This window comes from Filicampus tigris, chromosome 22, assembly GCF_054856515.1.
Source record: "Filicampus tigris isolate MCC_2025a chromosome 22, RoL_Ftig_1.0, whole genome shotgun sequence".
In the NCBI taxonomy this organism is placed as follows: domain Eukaryota; kingdom Metazoa; phylum Chordata; class Actinopteri; order Syngnathiformes; family Syngnathidae; genus Filicampus; species Filicampus tigris.
The window spans coordinates 9,594,897-9,607,405 of NC_141238.1; the positions used below are offsets into that span (position 1 = coordinate 9,594,897).

The window sequence follows — 12,509 nt, forward strand, 5'->3', positions numbered from 1 at the left end:
GCAATTTGTTGCCAAGGAGGAGTGGATCCCTTTTCTGCTGCGAAGCAAACTAGTTTGGCAGTGGCGAGGGTCTTATATCACGTGTGTGGAAAGAAGCTACTCACCCACGTTCCCCCTTAGCCGCCACCTTCCAGATCGTTTTCGCAATACAATTAAATGCATCATCTAGTCATCTCGGTCCCTTTATGGTTGTAGCATGCACGATATCCATTGTTGTCGCTGTCTTTTTGAAGCGACGCCCCCTGACTTGGAACACAACTGTTTCAAAACAACTTGTGTCCACAAGTATAGTCAAGCTGCGTACAGCACTCAAGGATGACGCTGGCACATTAAGGTGGAGTTCATGCACATCTTCTGGCATCTTTCCTAATTTAACAAGCAACACAGCAGGACTTTTCATTGAAATTGACGAACCTCGCTCTAATTCACCTCTCTCTCTCTTTCTTCTCCACTCTGGAAATACGCCGGAGCAAACCTGCTGTGTGATGGTTTGCTGGCATGCTTTTATTTTGAAGGCCAGGAATGGGAGTGGAGCAGAGGGGAAGTGTGGAAAATAAATAAGTAACTTGCTGATTTCTTGCCACACGGACAGAGGGGAGAAGAACAATGAAACAGAGAAGAAGGTGCGCTGGCGTTTGACGGTGGGAAATTTGAAACCAGAATGCCGCAGCTGCTCCATTCGTGCACATCGAAGAGGGGGAGCCTTTGACTGGCAAAAAAAAAAAAAAAAAAAGGTTTCGACTTTACAATCAAGTGGCCGCCATTCCCTGCCTGCAGACTCTTTTGTGCACACTAGTATACATGCTGGTAATGGAAGTAAGTACACGCAGTTGGGTAACTACTAGTGGCACATTTGAAGCATGTTTGAGTTTGTTTGACCGTGTCCACAGCGGGTTTGAATAGTACATTAGACAGCTAATGATCTTTTAATAAACCTTTGCCGTTAGCGTCTCTCCCGCGGCTGCATCATGCGCAGGCCTTTTTTTGGGGGGCGGGGGCAGGGTCGGGGGCCTATAAGTTTAATGAATATGGGCGGAGGGTCAAGGCCGGAAGGGTACCCAGGTCAAGGACGGAGGGTCAAGGCCGGACCGGCAAAATAGGGTCAAGTGCCCAGCTTTATGGTTTCACACTACTTCCAAAAGAGTATCGGTAATATAAAGTGCTGTTACTAAGTATATCTTCAGCATCAATACATGACTTATTGGAAGGAAGCAGACTGTAGTAGGAGTGTAAGGTTGTGTGAGACTATGCGGGGCTAAATAGTTCATGTCTAATTCAAATTTGATGTGGCAAATCTAGTGGCTCAAATTGGAAATACAATTTGTGTAATTTGGTTTTGCGATTTGTGGCACATTCTGCCGGGGACTTAACCCATCAATGACAATCAAATCACATCACCTTTCATGGCACTGCTGTTACACCTTTTGTGCTCTTGCTACATCATCTTTTTCTTGCACCAAATCATCACAAAATTTGACAAGACAAAAGGTTTCTCTCCAGTGTGGGTTCTTGTGTGACGTTTTAAGCTTCCCTTCTGAGTGAATCTTTTGTCACAGATTGAGGACGCAAAAGGTTTCTTTCCAGTGTGTGTACTTGTGTGTTTTTTAAGGCTCCCTTCTCAGAGAATCTTTTACTACAGACTGAGCAGGAAAAGGGTTTCTCACCAGTGTGTGTTCTTGTGTGTGTTTTTAAAAGTTGCGTCCAAATGAATGTTTGGCCACAAACTGAGCAGACAAAATGTTTCTCACCGGTGTGGGTTCTGGTGTGACGTCTTAAAGTTCTCTTCACTGAGAATCTCTGGCCACAAACTGAGCAGGCAAAAGGTTTCTCACCAGTGTGGATTCGTGTGTGAAATTTTAAGCTTCGATTGTCAGAGAATCTTCGGCCACAGTCTGTGCAGGAAAAAGGTTTCTCACCAGTGTGGGTTCTTGTGTGTCGTAACAGAGTTCCTTTGCGAGAGAATCCTTTGGCACAAAGTGAGCAGGAAAAAGATTTCTCACTAGTGTGTATTTCCATGTGTTGTTTCAAACCTTTCTTTAAGGAAAATGTTTTACCACACTGAGAACATTTCCAGCGTTGGTTGTCAGTGTGACATGTCATATTACCAACAGACTCATCTTCAACGGCAACAGCGCGAGGAGCATGCGACGTGTCGTCACTATCCAATAGTGGAGCAAAGAGGCTGTCTGCTCGTGATCCTTCACATCGGTCTCCATCACTTCCTGCTAAGTGTTGACATGAGCTGCTGCCTGGAGGCTCCGCCCCTCTGCTCGTTTCACTTTGACCTTCGTCTTCACTTTTGAAAGGGACACCAGTCGATGGCAACTTGCAGATATCCTCCTCTCCCTCCTCATCTACGCATGGGTGCTGTGGCTCCTCCTCTTTTTTAATGTAAAAGGACTGCGGCACCTCTTCCTCTTTCAAGCGAGGGACATCTTTGTCCTTCTCTTCCCCTTTAATGTGAGGGCGCTTTGGCTCCTGTCGCTCAATACGAACATCTTCACTGATGTCTGCAAGACACAAGACAAACACACATGGTATTATGGTTCTCATTCAGAACGAAGGTTATTAGGAGAGCCAGAGGAGTTAAGATTACGAATTACTGTTTGGCATTAGCCAATTCACTTACTGATGGATTTTTTTAGTAGGGTGCCTATTGTTGGTTACAGGTGGAAAGAGTTGCACGGGGTCCGACATTGCACCTGTTGAGTAGTGGAAATGGCACTGGCCTCAAATACTCAAGATATAAATTCAGTAGGTTTTAATGACAATTTCATATAAGAGTGTCTTCATGGTGTATTTTTCAAGCGTCTTTAAGAAATCTTTAGTACGATTGCATTCATGGCTATAACGGTATCCTAACCTCACTAAAATCAAAGTATAACAATGTCAAAAATGTATATTATAGCTTCAAAAATGCATCATTTACTCAATTACTCAAGTCCCCGTAAATTGAAAACAAATGATCTTCTAAATTTCACAACAGAATAGCAATGTTAACAAGGCTGCCAAATACGAAAATAACTAAAAATTTGCCCAGTATATAAAATAAGGCTCCAATGTCCTAAAAAACAGAGCCAACCTTGCAGCTGCAGGGTGGCGTGAGCTTGTCCAATGGCAATCAAAACATGTATGTTTGTACAGTGTTAGCTGCAAAATGTGTGCCATCTTAAGTGAGGATCCAAAGCCTTCTAAATAATTCATAGACATCAACGCCTTTGTCGGCTTTTATTTGGAAGTTGGCCCTTGAAGCACGTGCAAAGTACAAATAATAGGAGTGGCGGATGTCGTCCACGCTGAGAGGGATGCCAGCCCATGGCCACGGGTAGCACCACCACCTCAGAGATCCCCGGGCCACGTCAACTGGGGCAGACCCTAAGAATAGCACAGGGAGGCCAGCCACACCTCCCAGCCCGGAGGCCCTCCTTGCGGAAACACTGGACATACTATCAGAACGCCTTGAAGGATGTGTTGGTATCTCAGGCTCAGCACTTTCTTGGTTTAATTCTTACCTCTCAGGAATGACGCACCGTGTATTTCATGGCAATGCGACTTTTGAGTTTTGTAAAGTTACATGTGGCGTCTCGCAGGGATCCGTACTAGGACCCCTATTGTTTAGCATCTACATGCTTCCGCTTCGTGATATTATTCGTAAATATAACATTAGTTTTCACTGTTATGCTGACGATACACAATTATATATGCCACTTGAGATAACAAACCCAGCTAATTGCTGTAATTTAGAGGCGTGCGTTGCCGGGTTTTAACAATGGATACCTCTCAATTTTTTTGCTTTTTAACTCCGATAAAACCAAGATGTTGATTATTGGCCCTGCTCGTTATTGGCACCTATTTAAGAAAACCACTCCGAGGCTCGATAAATGTACTATTACCCAAAGTGATTCAACAAAAAATCTTGGTGTTATATTCGACCCAACTCTGTCTTTTCAAATGCACATTAAGAATATTACTAGAAACGGATTTTTCCATCTCTGTAATATTGCTACAATTTGTCCAATTCTGTCGAATAGTGATGCAGAAATTTTAATCCACGCGTCTGTTACGTCTCGATTATTGTAACGTTTTGCTCTTTGGTCTTCCTATGTCTTGTATTAAAAGTCTGCAGTTAGTCCAAAATGCCGCAGCATGACTCTTGACAAGGACGAGAAAGTTCAATAATATTACTCCGATATTAGCCAAGTTGCATTGGCTCCCAGTCCACATGAGATGCGATTTCAAGGTTTTGCTGCTTACCTACAAAATACTGCACGGCTTAGCACCTTCCTATCTCGTCGACTTAGTGATACCGTATGTTACGATCCGAAACCTTCGGTCACAAAGTGCCAGCCTTTTAGTGATCCCAAGAGCCAAAAAGAAGTTTGCAGGCTCTAGAGAGTTTTCTATTTGGTGGTTTGGAATGCCCTACCCGTGGATATTAGAGGCACTACCTCAGTAGAAATGTTTAAAACACGACTTAAGACTTATTTGTATGAGTCTGCGTTTAGTTTAACTGTTTGTTTTGGCCTCTTTACTGCCGCTTCTATTCTTTTTCTGCCCCCTTTTCCCAGGCTTGGTAAATTGGTGATGACGACCGAATGGGAGGTTGCTGTTTCGATCAAACAGCAACTGACTGCTACAAGATTGGAGGCTGACCACATCCTCAGAGGCGCTGTTATGGAGATTTCTACATTGACGACCATTGGGCCCCTGCTCACCTCATCGATGTCATCTTCCTGCAGCACTGCATTTGATTAACTTTCACATAACTAATAAACACTGTATAGTACTATAATGTGTGTTCAATGTTGCCCACTCGGCATGCATTGCAGCCTGATCGTCCAGAAGGGGGATTCCCCCATCTGTGGTCCCTTCTCAAGGTTTCTCAATTTTCCCCAGATGTTTTTTTTATTAGTTTTTCCTTGCCCTCCTGGAGGTTAAGATCAGGGGGTGTCGTGTATATGATCTGGTGCATATGTGAAGCCCTTTGAGACTTTCCTGTGATTAAAAGCTATATAAATAAATTTGACTTGACTTGACATGTTGATTATTGGCCCTACTCGTCATCGGCACTTAAGAACACCACTCTGAGGCTCGATAAATGTAGTATTACCCAAAGTGATTCAACAAAAAATGTTGGTGTTATATTCGACCCAACTCTGTCTTTTCAAATGCACAAAAAGAATATTACTAGACCCGCATTTTTCCATCTCCGTAATATTGCTAAAATGTGTCCAATTCTGTCGAATAGTGACGCAGAAATTTTAATACACGCGTTTGTTAGGTCTCGCTTCGATTATTGTAACGTTTTGCTCTCTGGTCTTCCCATGTCTAGTATGAAAAATTTGGGGGGGCTTGGAATGTGTAAGCATAATTGTACATAAGTTATCCCATATTTACTTGAATTAGTGTTGCAAGGCCTTTAAATCCATCAGGATAAGCTTGTTTGTTAAGGTTGTCAGTAAGGAAAGCAGGGCAGGTCTCGAGATTTAGCTGCAGATAGGAAATTGTGCTTTTACCTCAAGAAGACTTTCCTATCTCTAAATTACTTTATTGCAGCAGATTAAATTACTTTATTGCTGTAGCCTGTTTTAACATTTTTGTGTTTGTTATTTTCAAAGCATTCCAATCAGTGATTTACAATTCCCAAATGTTGGAGCAAATGTCAATGAAACAAGAAAAAACACCCTTTTGTAAATAAAAGAAGCAGACAGAGTGTGTGCAGAGCGGTCGGAGATTTGTTACTGTGCATGTCTCTGTCTCGTTCTCCTCATGAGAAAAGTTAAACTTTCTTGTATTCTTTCCTTGAGTAGTGTTTTTATTAAATGTTTCAGGTCATTGAGAACCTGACAGAATGGATTAGGGCATTTACATGGAAAACTCGTCTCTACTAACAAGATTTTCTAGTTAAGAAATTTCTTCCAGAACCAATTAATTTCGTAAGTAGCGACCTGCTGCGCACGCGCGCTCAGATCATGCCGTGGACTCCAATTTTATTATATTTTATTAGCAGAGCGGGGCAGTTCATCCCGGGGCCGGACCGACCGGACGCCCATTTTTGGGGTGGGGGTTGGGGGCTGACAAATTTTTAAAAAGGCTAGAAGTGAATTTTAGTCCGGCGCGGGATCGGCCCTCGTGCGTGTGACTTGGTCACGAGGCGGCCAAATTTCATCTCAGCCAACTCAGCGAAGGGCTTCTTTAGGCCTCTTTATACCTCTGCGTCGGCGCGAGCGACAACTGTCGCATTGCATCGCATTGCATCACGTCAATCGCATTGTTGGAGATAGGTCTGCAACACATGCCGCGCTCATGTCAGGAATTGTTGCTGGTATATACGACTCCGCGCGCATTCTCTCTCGTGATCGGTCGGTAATGTCACATGTTGCGATGACGTACAGCTTCCCCCGGCTCGGCCCGGCAGTTTGTTGCCGAGGAGAGGATCCCTTTTCTGCTACGAAGCAAACTAGTTTGGCAGCGGCATGGCTCTTATGTCACGTGTGTGGAAAGAAGCTACTCACTAACGTTCCCCCTTAGCCGCTGCCTTCCAGATCGTTTTAGCAATACAATTAAATGCATCAACTAGTCATCTCGGTCCCTTTATGGTTGTAGCAGGCACGATATCCATTGTTGTTGCTGTCTTTTTGAAGAAACGCCCCCCTCACCTGGAACGCAACTGTTTGAGTTTGTTTGAACGTGTCCACAGCGGGTTTGAATAGTACATTTGACAGCTAATGATCTTTTAATAAACCTCTGCCGTTAGCGTCTCTCCCGCGGCTGCGTCGTGCACAGACTTTTTGGCGGGCGGCAGGGTCGGGGGGCTATAAGTTTAATGAATATGGGCGGAGGGTCAAGGCCGGAAGGGTACCCAGGTCAAGGACGGAGGGTCAAGCCCGGTGCGGCAAAATAGGGTCAAGTGCCCAGCTTTGTCAGTATATGATCAAGAGTTCACACTACTGTACTTCCAAAAGAGTAACGATAATATAAAATGCTATTACTGAGTATATCTTCAGCATCACAATATGACTTATTGGAAGGAAGCAGACTGTAGTAGGAGTGTAAGGTTGTGTGAGACTATGCGGAGCTAAATAATTCCTGTCTAATTCAAATCTGGTGTGGCAAACTCTAGTGTCTCAATTTGGAATTACAATTTGTGTAATTTGGTTTTGCGATTTGTGGCACATTCTGGCGGGGACTCAACCCATCAATGAGAATCAAATCACATCACCTTTCATGGCACTGCTGTTACACATTTTGTGCTCTTGTTACATCATCTTTTTCTTGCACCAAATCATCACAACATTTGACAAGACAAAAGGTTTCTCTCCAGTGTGGGTTCTTGTGACGTTTTAAGCTTCCCTTCCGAGAGAATCTTTTGTCACAAATTGAGCACGCAAACAGTTTCTTTCCAGTGTGTGTACTTGTGTGTGTTTTTTAAGGCACCCTTCTCAGAAAATCTTTTATTACAGACTGATCAAGAAAAGGATTTCTCATCAGTGTGTGTTCTTGTGTGTGTTTTTAAAAGTTGCGTCCAAATGAATCTTTGGCCACAAACTGAGCAGACAAAATGTTTCTCACCGGTGTGGGTTCTGGTGTGACGTCTTAAAGTTCTCTTCACTGAGAATCTCTGGCCACAAATTGAGCAGGCAAAAGGTTTCTCACCAGTGTGGCTTCTTGTGTGTATTTTTAAGCTTCGATTGTAAGAGAATCTTCGGCCACAGTCTGTGCAGCAAAAAGGTTTCTCTCCAGTGTGGGTTCTTGTGTGAATTTTTAAGCTTGTCTTCTGGGAGTATCTTTGACCACAAATTGAGCAGGCAAAAGGTTTCTCACCAGTGTGGCTTCTTATGTGTATTTTTAACCTTCGCTTGTTCGATAATCTTTGGCCACAGTCTGTGCAGCAAAAAGGTTTCTCTCCAGTGTGGATTCTTGTGTGAGTTTTTAAGGTTCCCTTCTGAGAGAATCTTTGACCACAGACTGAGCAGGCAAAAGGTTTCTCACCAGTGTGGGTTCTTGTGTGCCGTAACAGAGTTCCTTTGCGCGAGAATCTTTTGGCACAAAGTGAGCAGGCAAAAGGTTTCTCACCAGTGTGTATCTTCATGTGTTGTTTCAAACCTTTCTTGAATGCAAATGTTTTACCACACTGAGAACATTTCCAGCGTTGGTTGTCAGTGTGACATGTCATATTACCAACAGACTCATCTTCAACCGCAACAGCGCGAGGAGCGTGTGACGTGTCGTCACTATCCGATGGTGGAGTGAAGAGGCTGTCTGCTCGTAATCCTCCATCACTTTCTGCTAAGCGTTGACATGAGCTGCTGCCTGGGGGCTCCGCCCCTCTGCTCGTTTCACATTGACCTTCGTCTTCACTTTTGAAAGGGACACCAGTCCATGGCAACTTGCAGATATCCTCCTCCTCCTTTCTGATGTAGGGGGGCTCCTCTACCTCCTCAACTACGCATGGGTGCTGTGGCTCCTCTTTTTTAATGCAAAAGGACTGCGGCACATCTTCCTCTTTCAAGCAAGGGACATCTTCGTCCTTCTCTTCCTCTTTAATGTGAGGGCGCTTTGGCTCCTGTCGCTCAATACGAACATCTTCACTGATGTCTGCAAGACACAAGACAAACACACATGGTATTATGGTTCTCATTCATAGTAAAGGTTATTAGGAGAGGCAGAGGAGTTAAGTTTACGACTTACTGTTTGGCATTAGCCAATTTACTTACTGATGGAGTTTTGGTAGGGAGCCTATCGTTGGTTACATGTGGAAAGAGTTGCACGGAGTCCGACATTGCACCTGATGAGTAGTGGAAGTGGCACTGGCCTCGTATAAAGATATAAATTCAGTAGGTTTTAATGACTATTTCATATTAGAGTGTCTTCATGGTGTATTTTTCAAGCGTGTTTAAGAAATCTTTAGTACGATCGCATTCATGGCTATAACGGTGTTCTAACCTCACTAAAATTAAAGTTTTGCAATGTCAAAAATGTATATTATAGCTTCAAAAATGCATTATTTACTCAATTACTCAAGTCCCTGTAAAGTGAAAACAAATGATCTTCTAAATTTGACAACAAAATAGCAATGTTAACAAGGCTGCCAAATATGAAAACCAAAAATTTGCCCAGTATATAAAATAAGTCTCCAATGTCATGAGAGCCAACCTTGCAGCTGCAGGGTGGCGTGAGCTTGTCCAATGGCAATCAAAACATGTATGTTTGTACAGTCTTAGCTTCTTTAAAATGTGTGCCATCTTAAGTGAGGATCTAAAGCCTTCTAAATAATTCATAGACATCAACGCCTTTGTCGGCTTTTATTTGGAAGTTGGAACTCGAAGCACGTGCAAAGTACAAATAATTGGAGTGGCGGATGGCTTGACAAGACCAGAAAATACCGTTTGCTTTTAAATCAAATCAAATCAAATTTTATTTGTATAGCACTTTTCACACAAGTATATTTCTCCAAAAGTATTTATGTAACCGGTCGTAATTATATCTCTCTTGGTCTCCGCTCCGTACGTGTGTGGCTGCATGATGACACACACACAGCCAGAGGCACAGCAACTGCCTGTTTGTGGTTGATTCTTGTTCAACCATCGTCTGTAAGTAACTTACCGGTAGACAATTGCATGTAATGAGTGTAGTGGCAACTCTTACTGCTTTCTTGCCACTGTAGGAGCGGGTGGATAACAACGAGTTGGACGCGACAGATATAGACTCCCTCTCAGACTCTTCGTATTTCGTTTACTGAAAAGGAAAATAAATACAAATACAAACCAAATCCTCGCCTATTCCTATTATAGTCAACTTGTCAACATATGTTCGATGATTCCTTCATGTGTCTAACGTTGTCGGTCAGAAAACTGAGTGACCACCACGCGACCTTCTGAATAAGAATGAACGGCATGTCACATGACCAATTTATAATCAACTAATACTACACACGTGCGTTACTCAGGGGTGATTTAACACGGTTTCCTACACAATACAAAACTAATATTTCAATTTTACACATTGTGCATCTCAAAATAATATTTAAGAAAATAATAATGAATTCAAAACAAAAAAAACTCATACTTTTTCCAATATGGCTCTTACAATGAGCATGCAACATTTATATACGAGCTGAATTGTGGATGATTGTGGGTTGTTGACTGAAGATACTAATCGCTATCGCTAATGCTAATTGCGATCGCTAATCGTTAGCATAGGCTCATCTTGTTCATGTCCATGAAAATACATGTGTATGTAATGGTATGTAATGCATAGATTGACTGTATTTTCTGTTTCTTGTGCAGTTTCACAATATAAAGAGGTAACTTCGGTGCACACCTGGAGTCTGTGGAGTTTGTGAATGTTTAGCTGTTTGGATAAGTTAGCTACCTCGGCTAGCAAGGCCTTAACAGTCAAATTGTCTTTTTATCATACTATTTTAATTACTTATTTAACAAAACATTAAATTTGAACCGTTTAAATCACGCATTTTAATAGCTTTTAGGATTTATCTTATGTTTCTTTATATGGGTTACAATAACGTGAAATGATATAGAGGTAATTGTCATGGCTTGTTAGTGCTGACTTGTATTTATGATGTCTTGTCTCCTTTTACAGCTTGCGTCAAGCTAACATGTTGCTTAGTAGACTACGTGAACTATGAACTGGAGGTGGCGTGATTAAATCTGCCAATAAGAAGACAAGTTAGAGATATTGGCGTCAATTGCGCTAAAGCGCCTGCAGAGGGAGACAAAACATCATAAATACAAGTTAGCACTAACAAGCCATGACAGTAATAATGTGTTAATAATTTCACACCTAAGTCACTCCAGAGTATAAATCGCACCCCCAAACTATGGAAAAAAATAAAATAATGCGACTTATAGTCCGGAAAATACGGCATTAAAAGGCCCAACTAAAAAGGTATGTCTTGAGCTTCCCCTTAAAATATCAACAGTCTCTGCGGCCCTGACATCCTCTGGTAGGCTATTCCAAAGTTGAGGACCAAAATGGCTGAATGCAGCCTCGCCATGGGTTTTGGTCTTCACCCTAGGAATAATTAAAAGGCCGGTGCCAGAGGACCTCAGAATCCGAGAGGGTTGGTATGACAAAAGCAAGTCAGACATGTAAGATGGGCCAAGACCATTAAGACATTTATAAACTAATAAAAGTACCTTAAAATCGATCCTGAAACACACGGGGAGCCAATGCAGCAATTTTAAAACTGGTGCAATGTGCCCCAGCCCTCTGGTTCTCGTCAGCACCCGAGCGGCTGAGTTCTGTAGTAGTTGTAGGGGAGAAATACTCTTTTTGGGGAGACCAGAGAGCAGGGCATTAAAATAATCTTAACGACATGATATAAAAGCATGCATCAGCACCTCCGTGTTAGCCTGAGAGAGAAATGGGCGGACTCTGGCAATATTCTTAAGATGATAAAAAAACGATATTGGTTACATTTTTAATGTGAGGAATAAAACTGAGCTCAGACTCAAAAATGTCGCCCAGATTCTTTACACATTGTGAGGGTTTAAAATCTTGCAATTTTGTGAAGGTTTTTCTCTCTGGCCTTCAGGGCCGATTCCCTAAAACCTCGGTTTTGTCCTGATTGAGCTGTAACAAATTCTCTGCCATCCATGACTTGATATCTAAAATACAATTTAAATGGGTATCAATAGGTCCTGTGTCATCAGGAGACACGCTAATGTACAGCTGTGTGTCATCAGTGTAACTGTGAAAGCTGATGTCGTGTCTTCTGATGACATCTCCAAGGGAAAGCATATAAAGATGAAAAAGTATTGGACCTAAAATTGAACATTGGGGAACCCCACATTTTATTTCATGGGTTTTGGAGGAACAGGTATCCATGCTTACGAAGAAACTTCTGTCTGTGAGATAGGAGTAAAAACCAGTTAAAAGCAGTTCCGGAGATGCCCACCAGGGTTTTAAGTCTGTTTAATAAAATTTGGTGATCTACTGTATCAAAAACGTCGCACCAAGACTTTTTTCACGTCTGCAGTATATCTGATATCATTTACAATCCTTAAAAGTCTGTCTCTGTACTGTGGTTCATCCTAAAACCAGATTGATATTTCTCAAAAACGTTGTTTGTATTTAAAAAAATAATTTAACTGGAGAAAGACCAGTTTTTCTAAAATCTTACTTAAAAATGCTAAATTGGATACTGGTCTGTAATTGTTAAAAACGCTGGGGTCCAGATTGCTCTTCTTCAGAAGGGGCTACACCACCGCCGTTTTAAAGGCGGCGGGGAAGACACCTGTCTGACAAGAGCAATTGGCTATATCTAAAATCTGTTCTTCGAAAAATCCATAAAATGTCTTTAAAAGAGATGCGGGAATTGAATCTAGAGGGCAGGTTGTTGGATTTACCTGGGAGAAAACTCGACCAAGTGTGCTTGCATCAACCAGGGCAAAAGTTTGCAGTGTTTCCTCAGGTAAAAATGACTGTCCAGGTGTATTAAAATGTGTGCTTTGACGGGCTAAAAGACATTATGTAATCGATTTTAC

At 42.2% G+C, this 12,509-nt stretch overlaps 1 protein-coding gene across 1 annotated transcript in view; it reads right to left on the minus strand.

The window, feature by feature from the left end:
* LOC147126928 (uncharacterized) overlaps positions 1-12,509 on the minus strand; it is a 69,275-nt gene that overhangs the window by 44,505 nt on the left and 12,261 nt on the right. The window contains exons 2-3 of the mRNA XM_086023077.1: positions 7,573-8,598; positions 1,749-2,510 (exon numbers count right to left, since the gene is read on the minus strand). Of these exons, the coding sequence (XP_085879203.1) occupies positions 1,749-2,510; positions 7,573-8,598 (1,788 nt within the window). The remainder of the gene's footprint in view (positions 1-1,748; positions 2,511-7,572; positions 8,599-12,509) is intronic.